Source organism: Oncorhynchus masou, chromosome 31 (genome assembly GCF_036934945.1).
Source record: "Oncorhynchus masou masou isolate Uvic2021 chromosome 31, UVic_Omas_1.1, whole genome shotgun sequence".
Taxonomy (NCBI): domain Eukaryota; kingdom Metazoa; phylum Chordata; class Actinopteri; order Salmoniformes; family Salmonidae; genus Oncorhynchus; species Oncorhynchus masou.
In genome coordinates this window covers 57,409,244-57,426,913 of record NC_088242.1, presented here as the reverse complement: position 1 = coordinate 57,426,913, position 17,670 = coordinate 57,409,244, and the positions used below count along the sequence as shown (strand labels likewise).

General features: G+C 41.3%; 1 protein-coding gene across 10 annotated transcripts in view; it reads right to left on the bottom strand.

Moving 5' to 3' along the window:
* LOC135524164 (F-actin-monooxygenase mical2b-like) overlaps positions 1-17,670 on the bottom strand; it is an 84,899-nt gene that overhangs the window by 27,577 nt on the left and 39,652 nt on the right. For all 10 annotated transcript variants that reach the window (XR_010452912.1, XR_010452913.1, XR_010452914.1 and 7 more), the window contains exons 10-15: positions 17,091-17,217; positions 11,120-11,210; positions 10,342-10,489; positions 3,380-3,579; positions 517-620; positions 92-163 (exon numbers count right to left, since the gene is read on the bottom strand). Coding sequence is in view for 7 of the 10 variants with exons in the window: in XM_064951425.1 (XP_064807497.1) it covers positions 92-163; positions 517-620; positions 3,380-3,579; positions 10,342-10,489; positions 11,120-11,210; positions 17,091-17,217 (742 nt within the window). In the remaining 3 variants the exon portion in view is untranslated. The remainder of the gene's footprint in view (positions 1-91; positions 164-516; positions 621-3,379; positions 3,580-10,341; positions 10,490-11,119; positions 11,211-17,090; positions 17,218-17,670) is intronic.

The following is a 17,670-nucleotide window of genomic DNA, read 5'->3' as shown; positions in this document are numbered from 1 at the left end:
ATGAATGATCAGTCCCTTTATCGACATTAAAATGGCTGCATCTAAGGCCATACTGGTGACAGAGATATGCTTGTTGTAGTCACTAACACACCTCCTCTAAATAGGTGCTGCCCTTTCTTCGTCTTTTGTTCATCGGGTCGTTCGCCTCCAGCTTCCCGTTATCCTGAGGAAAAGGTAGTACAAAATAGACCTAAAACAACTTCATTCACAGTCATTCACGTCACAGTCAAAGGTTATCGAGTGTGAGGGTAATCATTATGAAAGTATGCCTTGTAGATTATCTAGGTCTATAAGTCTTGTTCACATACAGTACCTTATCTAATCTACATTTCAATTACTTCTCGTAATTTATTGGCACATAGGAATTCCTTTCATCTGTCAAGTAAACATGCACCTATTTTGACACACTTTACGTAGGCTAAAAATCACATTTACATGGATGCCTTTGTTGTTGCAATGCTTTCCTTTTAAAGCCTGTAGATGGGTGAGGAGGAGGAGAGGGTGAGCCCACGGTACCTTTGGGATCCTTTTTTTGGGCTGTGTTCGGTTCATTAAGTTGTAAACAGAGTGTGCAGACGCCGATGAAGTCGCTTCATTGTTCTCATCTGTTTCCCTTGTACCTGTAACAAAGCATAGCAGTATGTTATGGGTGCTTTGATACAAGACATACTCTAATACGCACACTGTTATAAACCAGCCCTCTAAGCCTAGGTCAAGCCAAATCAAGAGGGTAACCAGATAAAGTAATGTGAAAATAAACCCCCAAAACTGTAGTATCCAGAATTCAAAACAGATTCCCTTTGATTAATCGCCAAGTGTCAGAAACTATTATCAGGGCATTACAATAGTCAGTAGGGCTGAATCATTAGTATTTTAAGTGAAGGAATTGTCAGCCATTTAACATAAACTCCTACTGTATTCTATAAAAGGCAGCCCTATAGATCATAGAGGCATTATTATTACCATGGCCCTGTGAGATGACCTGAACTGGGGCCCGAATGCATTTCTTACATACACAACCTGGTCAGTTATGAGAGTGTGGTAACATGCAAATCTTATCTCATCATGACAGATGGAAAAGAAAAAAAAGTAATAACCACTCAGGTCACACTATCCTCATTAAGGGATCAATCTTAAACTCAATCTAACCTTCACAATCCTGCAAACAAATCATTCCTCCGGAGTAGTAAAACTCCAGTTATGGAGTAGTTTATGGTTAATAGTATGTAGTATATATTTTTTTAATTCAATCTAAATTAATAATGTTAATTAACATATCAGACTTCAGGATCCCATTACGTAAACCCTTGTGCATGGAGTTTCAATTTCTGAGGCTTCAGGTGTCACGGGTGGTCCCTCTCCGGCCTCGAGGTCACCAGGCTGCTCGTTATGGCGCTCACCTGTTACCATTGTTACGCACACCTGCGTGTCAGACTGGACTATCACCTCCCTGATTACCTTCTCATATACATATATAAGGGATTGTTTCTGTTTCATGTCTGTGTGCTGTTAGTGTTTGTTTTGTATTATGTTTATTTTTATTTTAAAAAAACTCACTCCCTGAACTTGCTTCCCGACTCTCAGCCCACATCATTACATCAGGAAACAGACTCTTGAGTTACTGCAGGAACTGTTCCTTAGTGTGTGCCATCTCCCTAGACATCCGGGTCACCTCCCACAATTTTCAAAATGTTCCAGCGTTCATGTCTGTACTTAATAGAACGTCAGTTGGCAGAGGAACTGTCACTGCCAACAGTACCTTATCCACTTGAATAAAAATACAAAAATAGTAGCTAGCAAGATAAAGCTCACAGAGGTTATTTTTAGCCTTTTCACGCATGAGTTCCAAATATCTCTAAAGGTTGCGCCCAGCGTGAGTTATACTTGTGATGTGAGAATGCACTCACTGTTCCAAAATGTGATTATCATGCAACAGGACAGTTAACCAGCGCTGCCCTCAAACCAAGACACACGCTGCCTGATAATTATCTACAGGCTATATTTCAACTTGTCAATTTGAAATAATTTTCTAACAAGTTTCTTCTTCCAACAACAGTTTGAAGTGAGTGTGTGTGTTCCACCTCCTCATTAATTCGCATAGAAGTTGCCCATTTCACCGTTGCGGACAATTTATGTTTGAGGCTTTACTGAACCGGACAAACTTCTCTTTCGATGAGAGCCCAAGTACATCCCCAGTGTTTCCCCAGATCAACTATGCAGATGTTTGCACAGTCTAGCATGAACTTTTTCCCCCTGGCACATTTTCTGGCAGGCTCTTGCATTGCCTTCATTGTTGTTCTCCTTACAAATAATAACATTGGACATGTGTGCGTTCCTATCAAAGTAAGTGCCTTATTTTCTGTATATCATGTTGGTGTTTCTACTGTAGAAAACTATGTATATATGGAGCATAATGTATTTACTGTTATTCAGATTTTGAAGTACTGGTGATAAATGATGCATTCGGGCTCTTGCATCATTGATTAATTTACACACGTGTGTAAAATGCTTTTAAGGTTGTACTGATTATGATGATAATGCAAAGATATTTGCCAGCTATTATGGTTACAAGGTTTTTGACATTATAAAAGGCATTCTGGGTGTCATGTAAAAGTCTGTCAGACCAAAGATGTTATAGAAAAAAATGAGTAAACGTCCAGAAGTGAATGATGGTAGACACACAATGAATTGTAAATGGTCATTTCTATAGCTAATTCATATTATGGTTTCTGTCAGCCGAGAGTTCTGTAAATATGACCGCTTGTGTTAGGTCAATCTTTTCTCAGCGCAAGGACTAATGTAGCCTACTGTACATTTTCCGGTTTGGATGATTGTGTTATGCTGTCGCAACTTCTGGGAATGTCTGAGCATTGCATCCAAAAATAAACTGGTCACATTCAGGACATAAGGTTGTAAGGACTGTTTGTGAAAAAAAAGTGTTGCCAGCTCAAACGCTGACTGTTGTGTCAATCGGAACTGGATGTTCTGAGTCGCATTGGTTTGAGAGTACGCTGCAGAGACCACTGGAGAATGATCACACACACACACACACACACACACACACGTGTGTTGGTACGCGTCAAAGGGTTAATGTCTGCATTTCGTAAGTGGCTAGTTTGCATCAACTACCTCCACTAAAACCACTGCAAAGGTTTTGCCTGCAAACTTTGGTTTCGAATAGCGACCTTCTGGCATGTCTGCCTCATGATTTGTTGCGAGAGTTTTCGTGCTGAAGCGAATTCACCCCAAAAAAATGTTGTTTTCCCCCCTTTTCCGAAGTTGCCAAAATACAAACGTCTGTTTCCTAGAGTCTTGTTTTCGAGTCTATACTGCGTGAGGCATCAGAGTGGTGAGAGAATGACCAAAAACAGCAGCCTACCAGTGATGGATGCAGGCGAGTTGCGGAACATCTCGTAAAGCTTGGAGATGTACAGCACCATCATAAGCTTGTCTGGGTCCTGGTCCAGAGCCATCTCGTTCCCCGTGGTCACAGGCTGGACACCAAACTCATGCTCGGCTATGTCAAAGGCCAGCTGGTTGTTCTTGGCCGAGTCCTTCTCATTCAGGGAGTCAAAGTCACTAGGATGGAGGGAGATAGAGACGAGGCATAAGGTTCACCTCCTATAAGACCTTAATAAAGTTGTTTCCCCTATGGAGTGAGAATGTTAGCCCTAAAACGGTTTGTTGATAAGCATTAAAACGTTGGTTTAATGCTGCATTTTATAATCATTATACTTTCCGCACCACCAGACTCCCACCAACAGATGCATTGCACTAGCTGAAAAGGTGAAGTCTAAGTCCCTTAGCAACAGCCCATAGCAATGTCATAAACAGATTGTAAACACATTTCCTTTCCATAAAAAGGATATGATTCAGAATGGACTGTCGAATCACATCTACCTGTGACACAGAGAGGGGGGGAGGGTGATGAGGTCACCACGGCTGCACCCCCTCAGCTCACATGCATTTTGACACACACACACACACACACACACACACACACACACACATATAAAAGACGATTTGAGCGGGCCAAATTCACACCGCATGAAGGATAAAACACCCACTTGTTATTTAGGTAAGACGGAAAGATTTCAAGGCGTGGAGTTGCTCAACCGTGCCATCAGTATCTAATACTGTTAGTACAAATGCTTTATACACATAATTGGACGTGCAATATGAAAGCCAAACCAGAATGCTCGCTTTCTCATTTCTCCATTTAGACAAACCTAGCTGTTGCCCGCAAAGGTCAGTACACATAGTACAGTTCCTAATTTATGAATCCCACACCTAGAGTTTAAACAGAAGTGTTGTCTACAACATAATCAATATCGCTGTTCACATTTTTCAACAGCATAACATGTGACAGATAAAGGCAGTGCATGACCATAGACAAGACTACAATCAGTGTGTGCTTTGATGGTGCCAATAAGACCATGACTGTGTGTATGTATGTATATATACACACACACACACACACGTCAGAAAGTATTCACCCCCCTTTACTTTTGCCACATATTTTTGTGTGTTAGTCTGAATTTAAAATTTATCAAATGTAGATGCTTGTGTTACTGACCTACACACAACATCCCATAATGTCAAAGTGGAATGTTTATTTTTATACATTTATCAGATGAATTAAAAATCAAAAAGCTGAAATGTATTGAGTCAATATGTATTCAACCCCTTTGTTATGGCAAACCTAAATAAGTTCAGGAGTAAAAATGTGCTTAACGAGTTACATAATATATTGCATCTATACACTGTGTGTAATAGTGTTTAACATGATTTGTATACGACTACCTCATCTCTGTACCCCAAACATACAGATAATTGTAAGGCCCCTCAGTCGAGCAGTGAATTTCAAACACAGATTCAACCACAAATGACCAGGGAGATTTTTCAATGCCTCGCAAAGGACACCTATTGGTAGATTGCTTTTTTTACTAGACATTGTATATCCCTTTGAGCATGGTGAAGTTATTCATTAAACTTTGGATGGTGTATCAATACACCCAGTCACTCACTACAAAGATACAGGAGTCCTTCCTAACTCAGTTGCCGGAGAGGAAAGAAACCGCTCAGGGATTTCACCATAAGGCCAATGTTGACTTTAAAACAGTTAGAGTTTAACGGCTGTGATAGATAACTGAGGATGGATAAACAACATTGCAGTTACTCCACAATATTAACCTAATTGACAAGTGAAGAGGGAAGACTGTGGAATGAGTTTGACACACTGTACAGAGGGCCGAGTGGCTGCGGGTTTTCGTTCCTCCCTTGTATTCAACTGATAAATTAAAAAGGTCACTGATTACTAAGGAACTTCCATTACCTGGTTGTGTAGGTCTTATTTGAAAGAAGAATAAAAAAACAGACACTAGGCCCTTTGAAGTTATGCGATAAGAAGAGGGAGAGAAGTTGGTGTGAGAGAGGATGGCGTCAGTTGCTGGGATCGATACTATCTGTATAGTGACCAAGGCCGGGTCTGAGTAGCTGCTTGGCGTAGGCAGCTAGACTAGCTGCCTATCAAGCTAGCTGGGTTGAGGCCTTGAATGCAGCCCGAGATGCGATTAGCCATTGTGGCTGGGACTGCGGATTATCCAGGCCTTGTGTCAATGTAGATCCTTGCTGTTTGTTGTTCTGGTTTCCAATCCTCCCAGCGATCTACCCTGTCTGGAACTGCGGGGAGTAACAGCGTAACCTACCATGACAAAGACCAAAGCAGGCAGGAGTACCGTTGAGGACAGTGATGTCTATCACAGGTGCAAGATCTTTTTAAACTAACAAAAAAAGTGTTATACAAGCAGTTGTTACAACAAGAACAGCTTCAAGTGTTGTCAAAATACTGGTGGAGTCAACTAATAAAATATTGGATGACCTGACCAGAGAGGTCCAGGACCTGTAGAACAGTTTGCACATCTCCCAGGGTCAGCTCGATGAGGTTAAACAGGAGAATGGCATGATGAAAGCAACCTGTAAGTCATTGAGAGAGGACATAATTTCTGTATGTGAATCCATGATAATTTGATTTCTCTGTCATTGTTATCAAGGTGCAATCAAAGCGGAACAACATGGTTGTGGATGGAATTGCAGAATCTCCACAGTGGTCAAAATTCCTGGAGGTTCAAGGACAAGGTAGCTGTTCTGGAAAGAGCCAAGAACTTGAGAGGAACGTACATCTTCCTCAACGAGGACTATCCTGAAGCTGTGCGCCAGAAGAGGAAAGAACTTATCCCAGCCATGAAAGCTGCCAGAGAGCGTAGGGACATTACTTAACCTTCTATGACAGGCTCATAGCCTACCCTCCCTCTCAAAAGTCCGGAAAGGATGAGAGAGCCAAGCCTATGGGTTCGTAGCTTCAACCCCTTCAACCCCGCAGCACACACACACACACCAATTGATGAATGGACTGCTGAACACACACACACACATATACACATACATATTTCTCTTGCCTGGTTTATTCTTCTTTTCCATATTTTGCTCTTATAAGCTACCCAGGAAAAGGATGAAAATATCCCATATCAATATATTTAGCCTTAGAAATAAGGTTCATGAAATCAATAACATTTATATAGACATTTATGAGACTAATTAATTTGATGTTATACACTTTTATTGCTGCTGCTCTAACATCTATAGAAGAGACAGGAATGCTTATGGGGAGGGGTTGACACACACACACAGTTCAAAAAAATAAAGGGAACACTTAAACACAATGAAACTCCAAGTCACACTTCTGTGAAATCAAACTGTCCACTTAGGAAGCAACACTGATTGACAATAAATGTCACATGCTGTTGTGCAAATGGAATAGACAACAGGTGTAAATTATAGGCAATTAGCAAGACACCCCCAATAAAGGAGTGGTTCTGCAGGTGTTGACCACAGACCACTTCTCAGTTCCTATGCTTCCTGGCTGATGTTTTGGTCACTTTTGAATGCTGGCAGTGCTTTCACTCTAGTGGTAGCATGAGCTGGAGTCTACAACCCACACAAGTGGCTCAGGTAGTGCAGCTCATCCAGGATGGCACATCAATGCGAGCTGTGGCAAGAAGGTTTGCTGTGTCTGTCAGCGTAGTGTCCAGAGAATGAAGGCGCTACCAGGAGACAGGCCAGTACACCCGGAGGAGGCCGTAGGAGGGCAACAACCCAGCAGCAGGACCGCTACCACCGCCTTTGTGCAAGGAGGAGCAGGAGGACCACTGCCAGAGCCCTGCAAAGTGATTTTCTGGATTTCTTTTTCTCATTTTGTCTGTCATAGTTGAAGTATACCTATGATGAAAATTACAGGCCTCTCATATTTTTAAATGGGAGAACTTGCACAATTGGTGGCTGACTAAATACTTTTTTGCCCGTATGATTTTTTTAAAATAAATTGATAATAAGATGATTGTGGTCACTGTACCGTTAGATTTCCATGCAGCCTTTGGTATTATTGACCATAACCGGTTGTTAAGAAAACGTATGTGTATGGATTTTAAACCTCTGCCATATCATAGAACCATAGATATCTAATATAACTCAAGGGATTTCCTTTAATGGAAGCTTCTCTAATGTCAAACATGGAAAGTGTGGTGTACTGCAGGGCAGCTGTCTAGGCCCTCTACATTTTTCACCGATGACATGCCGCTGGAATTAAACAATGCATGGGTGTCCATGTATGCAGATGATTCAACCATATACACATCAGCAACCACAGTCAATGAGGTCACTGAAACCCTTAAAACCTCTTGAAGCACTATTTTTATGTTTGAAAAAAAAACGTTCCCAAAGTAAACAGACTATTTCTCAAGACCAGATGCTAGAATATGCATATAATTGACATATTCGGATAGAAAATACAGAACTGATATTGCAGACTAAAACCTGAGGAAAATCCAAATCAGGAAGTGCCCCTGTTTTTGAAACCTCTGTTGTTATGCATCTCTATTGTCCATTTAAAGGGATATCAACCAGATTCCTTTTTCTATGGCTTCCCTAAGGTGTCAACAGCCTTTAGACATAGTTTCAGGCTTTTATTTTGAAGAATGAGCGTGAACGACCATATTGTGTAAGTGGATAGTGGGGGCTCAAAGAGAAAGGCAGCTATCGTTACTCCCGGTCCTAGTGAAAAGCCAACTGTCTCGGTTGATATATTATCGGATAGCTATTTGAAAAACACTGAGGATTGATTACAAAAAACGTTTGACATTTTTCTGTGGACATTATGGATAGAATTTTGAATTTTTGTCTGCGTTGTCGTGACCTCTTTCCGGTGGATTCCTGGGCATAACGCACCAAACTAACGGAGGTGTTTGGATATAAAAAATATCTTTATGGAACAAAAGGAACATTTGTTGTCTAACTGGGAGTCTCGTGAGTGAAAACATCTGAAGATCTTCAAAGGTAAACGATTAATTTGATTGCTTTTCTGATTTTCGTGACCAAGTTACCTGATGCTAAGTGTACTTAGTTTTATTTGACTGTGGCGCTATGCTATTCAGCGTTGCTGATGACAATTATACCGGATCCAGGATGGGTGGTTCAGAGAAGTTAACAAAGAGTTGGTCTGTTTTGGAATGGGTGGCCAGTAATAAACTGGTCCTCAACATCTCAAACTAAGAGCATTATATTTGATACACATAATTTCCTACATTCCACACCATAGCAGAATCTGTTAATGAATTGTGTGACTGTTGAACAAGTCGATGAACCTACATTTCTTGAAGTTACCTTTGATTGTAAACTGTCATGGTCCAAACAGATTCAAATGGTTGTAAAGATGGGTAGTAATAAAGAGATGCTCTGCTTTTTTGACACCACACTCCACAAAGCAAGTTCTGCAGGCTCAAATTTGATCTTATCTTGATTATTGTCCAGTCGTATGGTCAAGTACTGCAAAGAAAGACCTAGTTAAGCTGTAGCTGGCGCAGAACAGAGCCGCATGTGTTGCTCTTCATTGTAATCAGAGGTCTAATAATAATAAATACGCATGCCAGTCTCTCTTGGCTAAGAGTTGAGGAAAGACTGACTGTTTCTTATAAAAACAAGAAGTGAAAATGTGTTGGAAATTCCAAATTGTTTGCATATTCAACTGACACACAGCACTGACACACACCCACCCCGCCAGACATACAACCAGGGGTCTTTTCACAGTCCCCAGGTCCAGAACGAATTCAAGGAAACAGAGTATTATACAGAGCCATGAGTGCATGGAACTCCCTTACATCTTATATAGCGGAGGTGAACAGCAAACCTGGTTAAAAAAAAACAAAATAATGCAACACCTCACGGCACAATACCTCTCCCCCATGTGACCTACTTGTGTGTGTATATACTGACATGCATGTGTAACTGATAGATGCACAAACACACTACATGTTAATGTTTTTAAAACGTATGTAAATCGTAAAGTATTTTGTCTGTATTGTATTTTTTGCTGTGTTGGGACCCCAGTAAGACTAGCTGACGCCATTGGCCTTCGGCTAACGGGGATCCTAATAAATCAACATTAAATAAAATCCATAGAATGGGTTTGACACCCTTGCTGTACAGAACAACAATATTCTGATGACTAAAGTAATAGTGCAAAGCAAATAACTTTGTCCCGAACACAAAGTGTTATATGTTTGGGGAAAATCCAATACATTACTGAGTACCACGCTCCATATTTTCAAGCATAGTGGTGGCTGCATGATGTTATCGGTATGCTTGTCATCGTTAAGGACTGGGGAGTTTTTCCAGGGAAAAAAAATGAATAAATATCAGAATGGAGGCAAACATCCTATAAGAAAATCTGGTTAATTCTGCTTTCCACCAGACACTAGGAGATGAAGTCACCTTTCAGCAGGACAATAACCTAAAACACAAGGCCAAATATACACCGGCGTTGCTTACCAAGAAGACAGTGAATATTCCTGAGTGGCCGAGTTACTGTTTGGAGTTAAATCTACGGCAAAACCTGAAAATAGTTGTCTAGCAATGATCAACTAATTTGACAGAGCTTGAAGAATTTTGAAAATAATAAAAATGGGCAAATGTTGCACAATCCAGATGTTGAAAGCTGACTTACCCAGAGAGAACCACAGCTGTAATCACTGCTAAAGGTACTTCTACAAAGTATCGACTCAGGCATGTGTATACTTATGAGATATTGCTGTATTTAATTTTCAATGAATTTGCTAACATTTCTAAAAACATGTTTTTACTTTGCCATTATAGAGTATTGTGTTTAGATGGGTGAGGGAAAAATCTATTTAAATCAATTTTGAATTCAGGCTGGAACATGACAAAATGTGGAACAAGTCAAGGGGTATTAATACTTTCTGAAGGCGCTGTACATGTGCATGCTCTCACATGAGGTCTGGCCGGAGGCGGTGTATAAGAGCACAGAGTGCTAGGCCACTCTTCCAGGAAGAGGTGAGGTTGGTGACGTCCACACCCCTGTACCCCTGTGTCTGCTTCTGACACCAGGTGAGGAGGCGGCTGGGCCGGATGTCCGACTCTGTGGGAGAAGAGGGGCCAACCAGTCAGTCATCCAATCACGCCATCATCACCAAATAAAAACACAGAAAGATAAATACACCTGGCTACAGTGGCTAGAGAATACAACACATCCCTGTAGTGTAATATGTCTTCATGGATACCTTTTTAAAAGTAGTATGAGGGTATGGGAGTGTAGGCCAACACACGCTTTTGTTGGGCATGTCTGACCCTGCTTCATGTAATGTGACCGCAGTCATTGTTTCAAGTGGGTGTAACTGTGATGAGCCCTTTTATTCACTCTCAGGTGAGGCAAGTTTATGGGACAAACACAGATCAGATTACTAATAGTACATCACAAGGAGCTACTAATCCATAATGCTTGCACGTCTGACTAATCCAAACCGTCTCGTTCAGCTCCTGGCCTGTAGAAATACAATTTCTAGAACAGACATTCCCATTCAAGTCAATGATCCATAATGGGTGGACCTGCAGACGTAATTGCATTTCTATGTCCTGGCCTACATGGGTGTCTATGTCTGAGCTTGTCTAATATAATTAGAGGATGATGCATCAGGTTAGTAATTGAGATGACAGGCCTGAGAAATGACTAGTCTCAGACTGTGGTCAGTTTGTGTTTGTGAAGACTGACCTCGTCTAGAGAGATTGACAGAACTACGTGTGGGTCCACCCCGCTCCAGAGGACAGGAGTCCTGCTTCCCGTCTATGAACAGGTGACGCACCTGTGAGAGAGAGGCATGAGAAGTATATTAGAATATTAAAACTCGAATTACCTGCTTTGTGAAACCGGTTCTTTAGCATACCAATGTCAATACATGTTAAGCAAGTTAACCCATTCACATCCCTGTATTATATTTAGTAAAATATGAAAATAATCACCACAGAACAAATTCTGTTTGGTGTAAATGAATGCAATGTGTTGACACCAGCATATAGTATTGTTATTTGACCTGTTCAAAATAAACTCACTGTTTGTGAACTATAGCCATTTCTGCATCCTACTATACCTTTGGACACATGGGGTTATCCATTGGACACCAATGGTCCAGATGATGTGCGTGTATATACCTAGGGCTGTTGCTGTGACCGTATTACCGGTGGTCACGAGTCATGAAGGCAGTAATTAGGCTTCTCCAGCTCTGATGCTGCTGATGGTCATTCGTATGTCAGAGTTCATATGTTAGAATTTCTGCCCAAGGGGACTAAGTAATGTTGTTTTTGTGAAGTGGAAACGTCATGGAGCAACAACAGCTCAGCCGCGAAGTGGTAGGCAACACAAGCTCACAGAACGAGTCCTGAAGCGCGTAATGCATCAAACCAGCTGTCCTCCATTGCAACACTCACTACCGAGTTCCAAACTGCCTCTGGAATCAACGTCAGAATACATGAGCGAGAGGATTTCATCCACTCAATCTTGTTTCCATATATACAGTACCAGTCAAACGATTTAGAACACCTACTCATTCAAGGGTTATTTATTTTTACTATTTTCTACATTGTAGAATATTGAAGACATCAGAACTATGAAATAACACATATGGAATCATGTAGTAAGCCAAAAAGTGTTAAACTAATCAAAATATTGCATATTTGAGATTCTTCAAAGTAGTCACCGTTTGCCTTGATGACAGCTTTGCACACTCTTGGCATTCGCTCAAACAGCTTCATGAGGAGACATTTTCCAACAGTCTTGAAGGAGTTCCCACATATGCTGAGCACTTGTTGGCTGCTTTTCCTTCATTTTGCGGTCCAACTCATATCAATTTGGTTGAGGTCGGGGGACTGTGGAGGCCAGGTCATCTGATGCAGCACTCCATCCCTCCACTCATGGTAAAATAGCCCTTACGCATCCTGGAGGTGTGTTGGGTCATTGTCCTGCTGAAAAACAAATGATAGTGGGACTAAGCTCAAACCAGGTGGGATGGCTGCAGAATGCTGTGGTAGCCATGCTGGTCAAGTGTGCCTTGAATACAAAATATTTAAAAAAATAAAAATCCTGACAGTGTCACCAGCAAAGCACCCCCACACCACCTCAATGATTTACGTTAAGAAACACATGCAGAGATCATCCGTTCACCCACACAGCGGTTGGAATCAAGAATCTATAAGACCAAAGTCAAGACCAAAGGACAAATTTCCACCGGTCAAATGTCCATTGCTTGTGTTTCTTGGCCCAAGCAAATCTCTTCTTGTTGGTGTCCCTTAGTAGTGGTTTCTTTGCAGAAATTCGACATGAAGCCTGATTCTCAGTCTCCTCTGAACAGTTGATGTGGAGATGTGTCTTATTTGAACTCTGAAGCATTTATTTGGGCTGTAATTTCTGAGGCTGGTAACTCTAAATGAACTTATCTTCTGCAGCAGAGGTAACTCTGGGTCTTCCATTCCTGTGGTGGTCCTTTTGAGAGCCACTTTCATCATAGCGCTTGATGGTTTTTGAGGCTGCACTTTAAGTTCTTTACATTTCTACATTGTCTGACCTTCACGTCTTCAAATAATGAAAGAACGTCGTTTCTCTTTGCTTATTTGAGCCGTTCTTGCCATAATATGGACTTGGTCTTTTACCAAATAGGGATATATTCTGTAGTGTGCTTTTGAACAGTATGTGTGTGTTTGTGTACACACACATACTGTTCAAAAGCTTGGGGTCACTTAGAAATGTCCTTGTTTTGGAAAAAGCACATTTTTTGTCCATTAAAATAACATCAATTGATCAGAAACAGTGTGGCCATTGTTAATGTTGTAAATGACTATTGTAGCTGGAAACAGCAGATTTTTATGGAATATCTACATAGGCGTACAGAGGCCCATTATCAGCAACCATCACTCCTGTGTTCCAACGGCACATTGTGTTAGCTAATCCAAGTTTATTAATTGATCATTAGAAAACCCTTTTGCAATTATGTTAGCACAGCTGAAAACTGTGGTGCTGATTAAAGCAGCAATACATTTTAAAAAAACGAACCTTCTTTAGACTTGTTGTGTATCTGGAGCGTCAGCATTTGTGAATTTGATTACAGGCTGAAAATGGCCAGAAATAAAGAACTTGTGAAAATCGTCAATCTATTCTTGTTCTGAAAAATGAAGGCTATTCCATGCGAGAAATTGCCAAGAAACTGAAGATCTCGTATAACGCTGTGTACAACTCCCTTCACAGAACAGAGCAAACTGGCTCTAAGCAGAAAGAGGAGTGGGAGGCCTCGGTGCACAACTGAGCAAGAGGACAAGTACATTAGTGTTGAGCTTGAGAAAGACGCCTCACAAGTCCTCAACTGGAAGCTTCATTAAATAGCATCCGCAAAACACCAGTCTCAACGTCAACAGCATCCCGGAGTCGCCTCTTCACCGTTGTCGTGGAGACTGTACCTGACAGTTACTACAGTTGGAGTCGGAAGTTTACATACACTTAGGTTGGAGTCATTAAAACTTGTTTTTCAACCACTCCACAAATGTCTTGTTATCAAACTATAGTTTTGGAAAGTCAGTTAGGACATGTACTTTGTGCATGCCAAAAGTAATTTTTCCAACAATTGTTTCCAGACAGATTACACTAATCACAATTCCAGTGGGTCAGAAGTTTACATACACTAAGTTGACTGTGCCTTTAATGAGCTTGGAAAATTCCAAGACCTCAGAAAAGAATTGTAGACCTCCACAAGTCTGGCTCATCCTTGGGAGCAATTTCCAAACGCCTGAAGGTACCACATTCATCTGTACAAACAATAGTACGCAAGTATAAACACCATGGGACCACGCAGCCGCCATACTGCTCAGGAAGGAGACGCGTTCTGTCTCCTAGAGATGAACGTACTTTGGTGCGAAAAGTGCAAATCAATTACAGAACAACAGCAAAGGACCTTGTGAAGATGCTAGAGGAAACAGGTACAAAAGTCACTACATCCAAAGTAAAACGAGTCCAATATCAACATAACCTGAAAGGCCGCTCAGCAAGGAAGAAGCCACTGCTCCAAAACCGCCATAAAAATGCCAGACTACGGTTTGCAATTGCACATGGGGACAAAGATCGTACCTTTTGAAGAAATGTCCTCTGGTCTGATGAAACAAAAATAGAACTGTTTGGCCATAATGTCCATCGTTATGTTTGGAGGAAAAAGGGGGAAGCTTGCAAGCTCAAGAACACCATCCCAACCGTGAAACACGGGAGTGGCAGCATCATGTTGTGGGGGTGCTTTGCTGCAGGAGGGACTGGTGCACTGCACTAAATAGATGGCTTCATGAGGAAGGAAAATTATGTGGATATATTGAAGCAACATCTCAAGACATCAGTCAGGAAGTTAAAGCTTGGTCACAAATGGGTCTCCAAATGGACAATGAACCCAAGCATACTTCCAAAGTTGTGGCAAAATGGCTTAAGGATAACAAAATCAAGGTATTGGAGTGGCCATCACAAAGCCCTGACCTCAATCCTATAGAAAATTTGTGGGCGGAACTGAAAGGCGTGTGAGCAAGGCGGCCTACAAACCTGACCCAGTTACACCATATTTGTCAGGAGGAATGGGCCAAAATGCACCCAACTTATTGTGGGAAGCTTGTGGAAGGCTACCCGAAACGTTTGACCCAAGTTAAACAATTTAAAGGAAATGCTACCAAATACTAATTGAGTGTATGTAAACTTCTGACCCACTGGGAATGTGATGAAAGAAAAAAAGCTGAAATAAATCACTCTACTATTATTCTGACATTCTTAAAATAAAGTGGTGATCCTAACTGACCTAAGACATGGAATGTTGACTAGGATTAAATGTCAGGAATTGTGAAAAACTGAGTTTAAATGTACTTGGCTAAGGTGTATGTAAACTTCTGACTTCAACTGTATTTAATGAACCTGCCACTTGATTCATGAAATGTGTAAAAAACAACAACAGTAACCCCATGTATCCAAAGACTAAATATAGTACAATATAAAAAAACTCACTGTAGACAAATGTTTTGGCTGATTTAAAAATGTCTTCAGATTTGTCCATTAGGAAGCAGAGAACAATAATAAAATAAACTAGACTAAAATAAATAACATTTCTGCAATGGATATGAATGGGTTAATTGTCAACTTTTCTACAGTGCATTCAGAAAGTATTCAGACCCCTTGAATTTGTTACTTTAGTCTTATACTAAAATTTTGCAATCTATATACCCCATAATGACAAAACCGGTTTAGAAATGATTGCAAACTTATTCAAAATAAAAAAAACAGAAATACCACATTTCGATAAGTATTCAAACTCTTTACTCAGTACTTTGCTGAAGCCCCTTTGGCAGCGATTACAGCCTCGAGTCTTCTTGGGTATGACGGTTCAAGCTTTGCATACCTGTATTTGGTGAGTTTCTCCACATTCTTCTTGCAGATCCTCTCAAGCTCTGTCAGGTTGGATGGGGAGCGTTGCTGCACAGCTATTTTCAGGTCGCTACAGAGATGTTAGATCGGGTTCAATTCAGGCTCTGGCTGGGCCACTCAACGACATTCAGAGACTTGTCCCGAAGCCACTCCTGCGTTGCTTGGCTGTGTGCTTGGGGTCATTGTCCTGGACAAAGGTAAACCGGCGCCCCAGTCTGAGGTCCTGAACCCTCTGGAGCAGGATTTCATCAAGGACCGGTCTGTAATTTGCTCTGGTCATCTCTCCCTCAATCCTGACTAGTCTCCCTTCCCTCAATCCTGACTAGTCTCCCAGTCCGTACCGCTGAAAAACATCCCAACCGCATGATGCTAACACCACCATGCTTCACCTTAGGGATGGTGCCAGACGTGATGTTTGGCATTCAGGCCAAATAGTACAATCTTGGTTTCATCAGACCAGAGAATCTTGTTTCTTTAAGTGTCTGAGAAGCGGCTTTCATCTGGCCACTACCACAAAGGCCTGATTGGTGGCGTGCTGCAGAGATGGAAGAACCTTCCAAAAGGACAACCATCTCCACTAAGGAACTCTGGAGCACTGTCAGTGACCCGCAGGTTCCTGGTCGCCTCCCTGACCAAGGCCCTACTCCCCCGATTGCTCAGTTTGGCAGGGCGGACAGCTCTTGGTAGAGTCTTGATGGTTCCAAACTTCTTCCATTTAAGATTAATGAAGCCACTGTGTTCTTGGGGACCTTCAATGCTGCATATTTTTTTTGTATCCTTCCCCAGATCTGTGCTGCGACATAATCCTGTCTCCGAGCTCTACAGACAATTCTTCGACCTCATGACTTAGTTGACAGTGCATGTCAGAGCATAAACCGTGTGCCTTTCCTTACCAAATCATGTCCAAACAATTGAATTTACCACAGGTGGACACCAATCAAATGTAAAAACATCAAGGATGTTCAATGGAAACAGGATGCACCGAAGCTAAATTTAAAGTCGTAGCAAAGGGTTTTAATACTTATGTAAATAAGGTTTGTTTAAAAATAAATAAGCAAACATTTCTAAAAAATGTTTTCTTTATGGGGTATTCTGTGTAGATTAATGAGGGGGGAGGGAGGGGATTTAATCCATTTTAGAATAAGGCTGTAACATAACAGAATGTGGAAAGTCAGGGGTTCTGAATACACTGTAAATAGGACAACACAATGTATCTGTTTAAAATGTAAGGTATTCTCCATCTCAGACGAACCTGATGTGGCTTGACACAGCTGGAGTTGAGGTTGGGGTACCGTGTTACCGGGTCTATGGTGTACTGATCAAAGTTCTTTGAGATGTTCTCTGTCGTTGTTTGGGGTAATAGCCTGTAGAGGCCTTCCCTACAAACATGTCATGAGATGAAATCATTCATTTTCTGTTAAAACCAGAGCAACAGATTACCTGTCATACTGTGGGACAAACACAAAATCACCATCACTTCCACTAATAGGATAACCAAATGTTTCTAACATGTAGCAATATGGATCTAATCATAATTTGAATGTAGACACCTGACAGCAATTTTTTCCAAAGTGACTGGAACCGGTCTCTAACCTGGATTAAGAAAATGTCAATATAATCTATTTTTTTTATTTTTTACATTTACCCCTTTTTCTCCCCAATCTCGTGATATCCTATTGGAAGTAAGTCTTGTCCCATCGCTGCAACTCCCTTACGACTCGGAAGAGGCGAAGGTCGATCCTACTTCTTGACACTGCTCACTTAACCCGGAAGCCAGCCGCACCAACATGGAGGAAAGACTGTCCAGCAGGCGGCCGAAGTCAGCCCCGCAG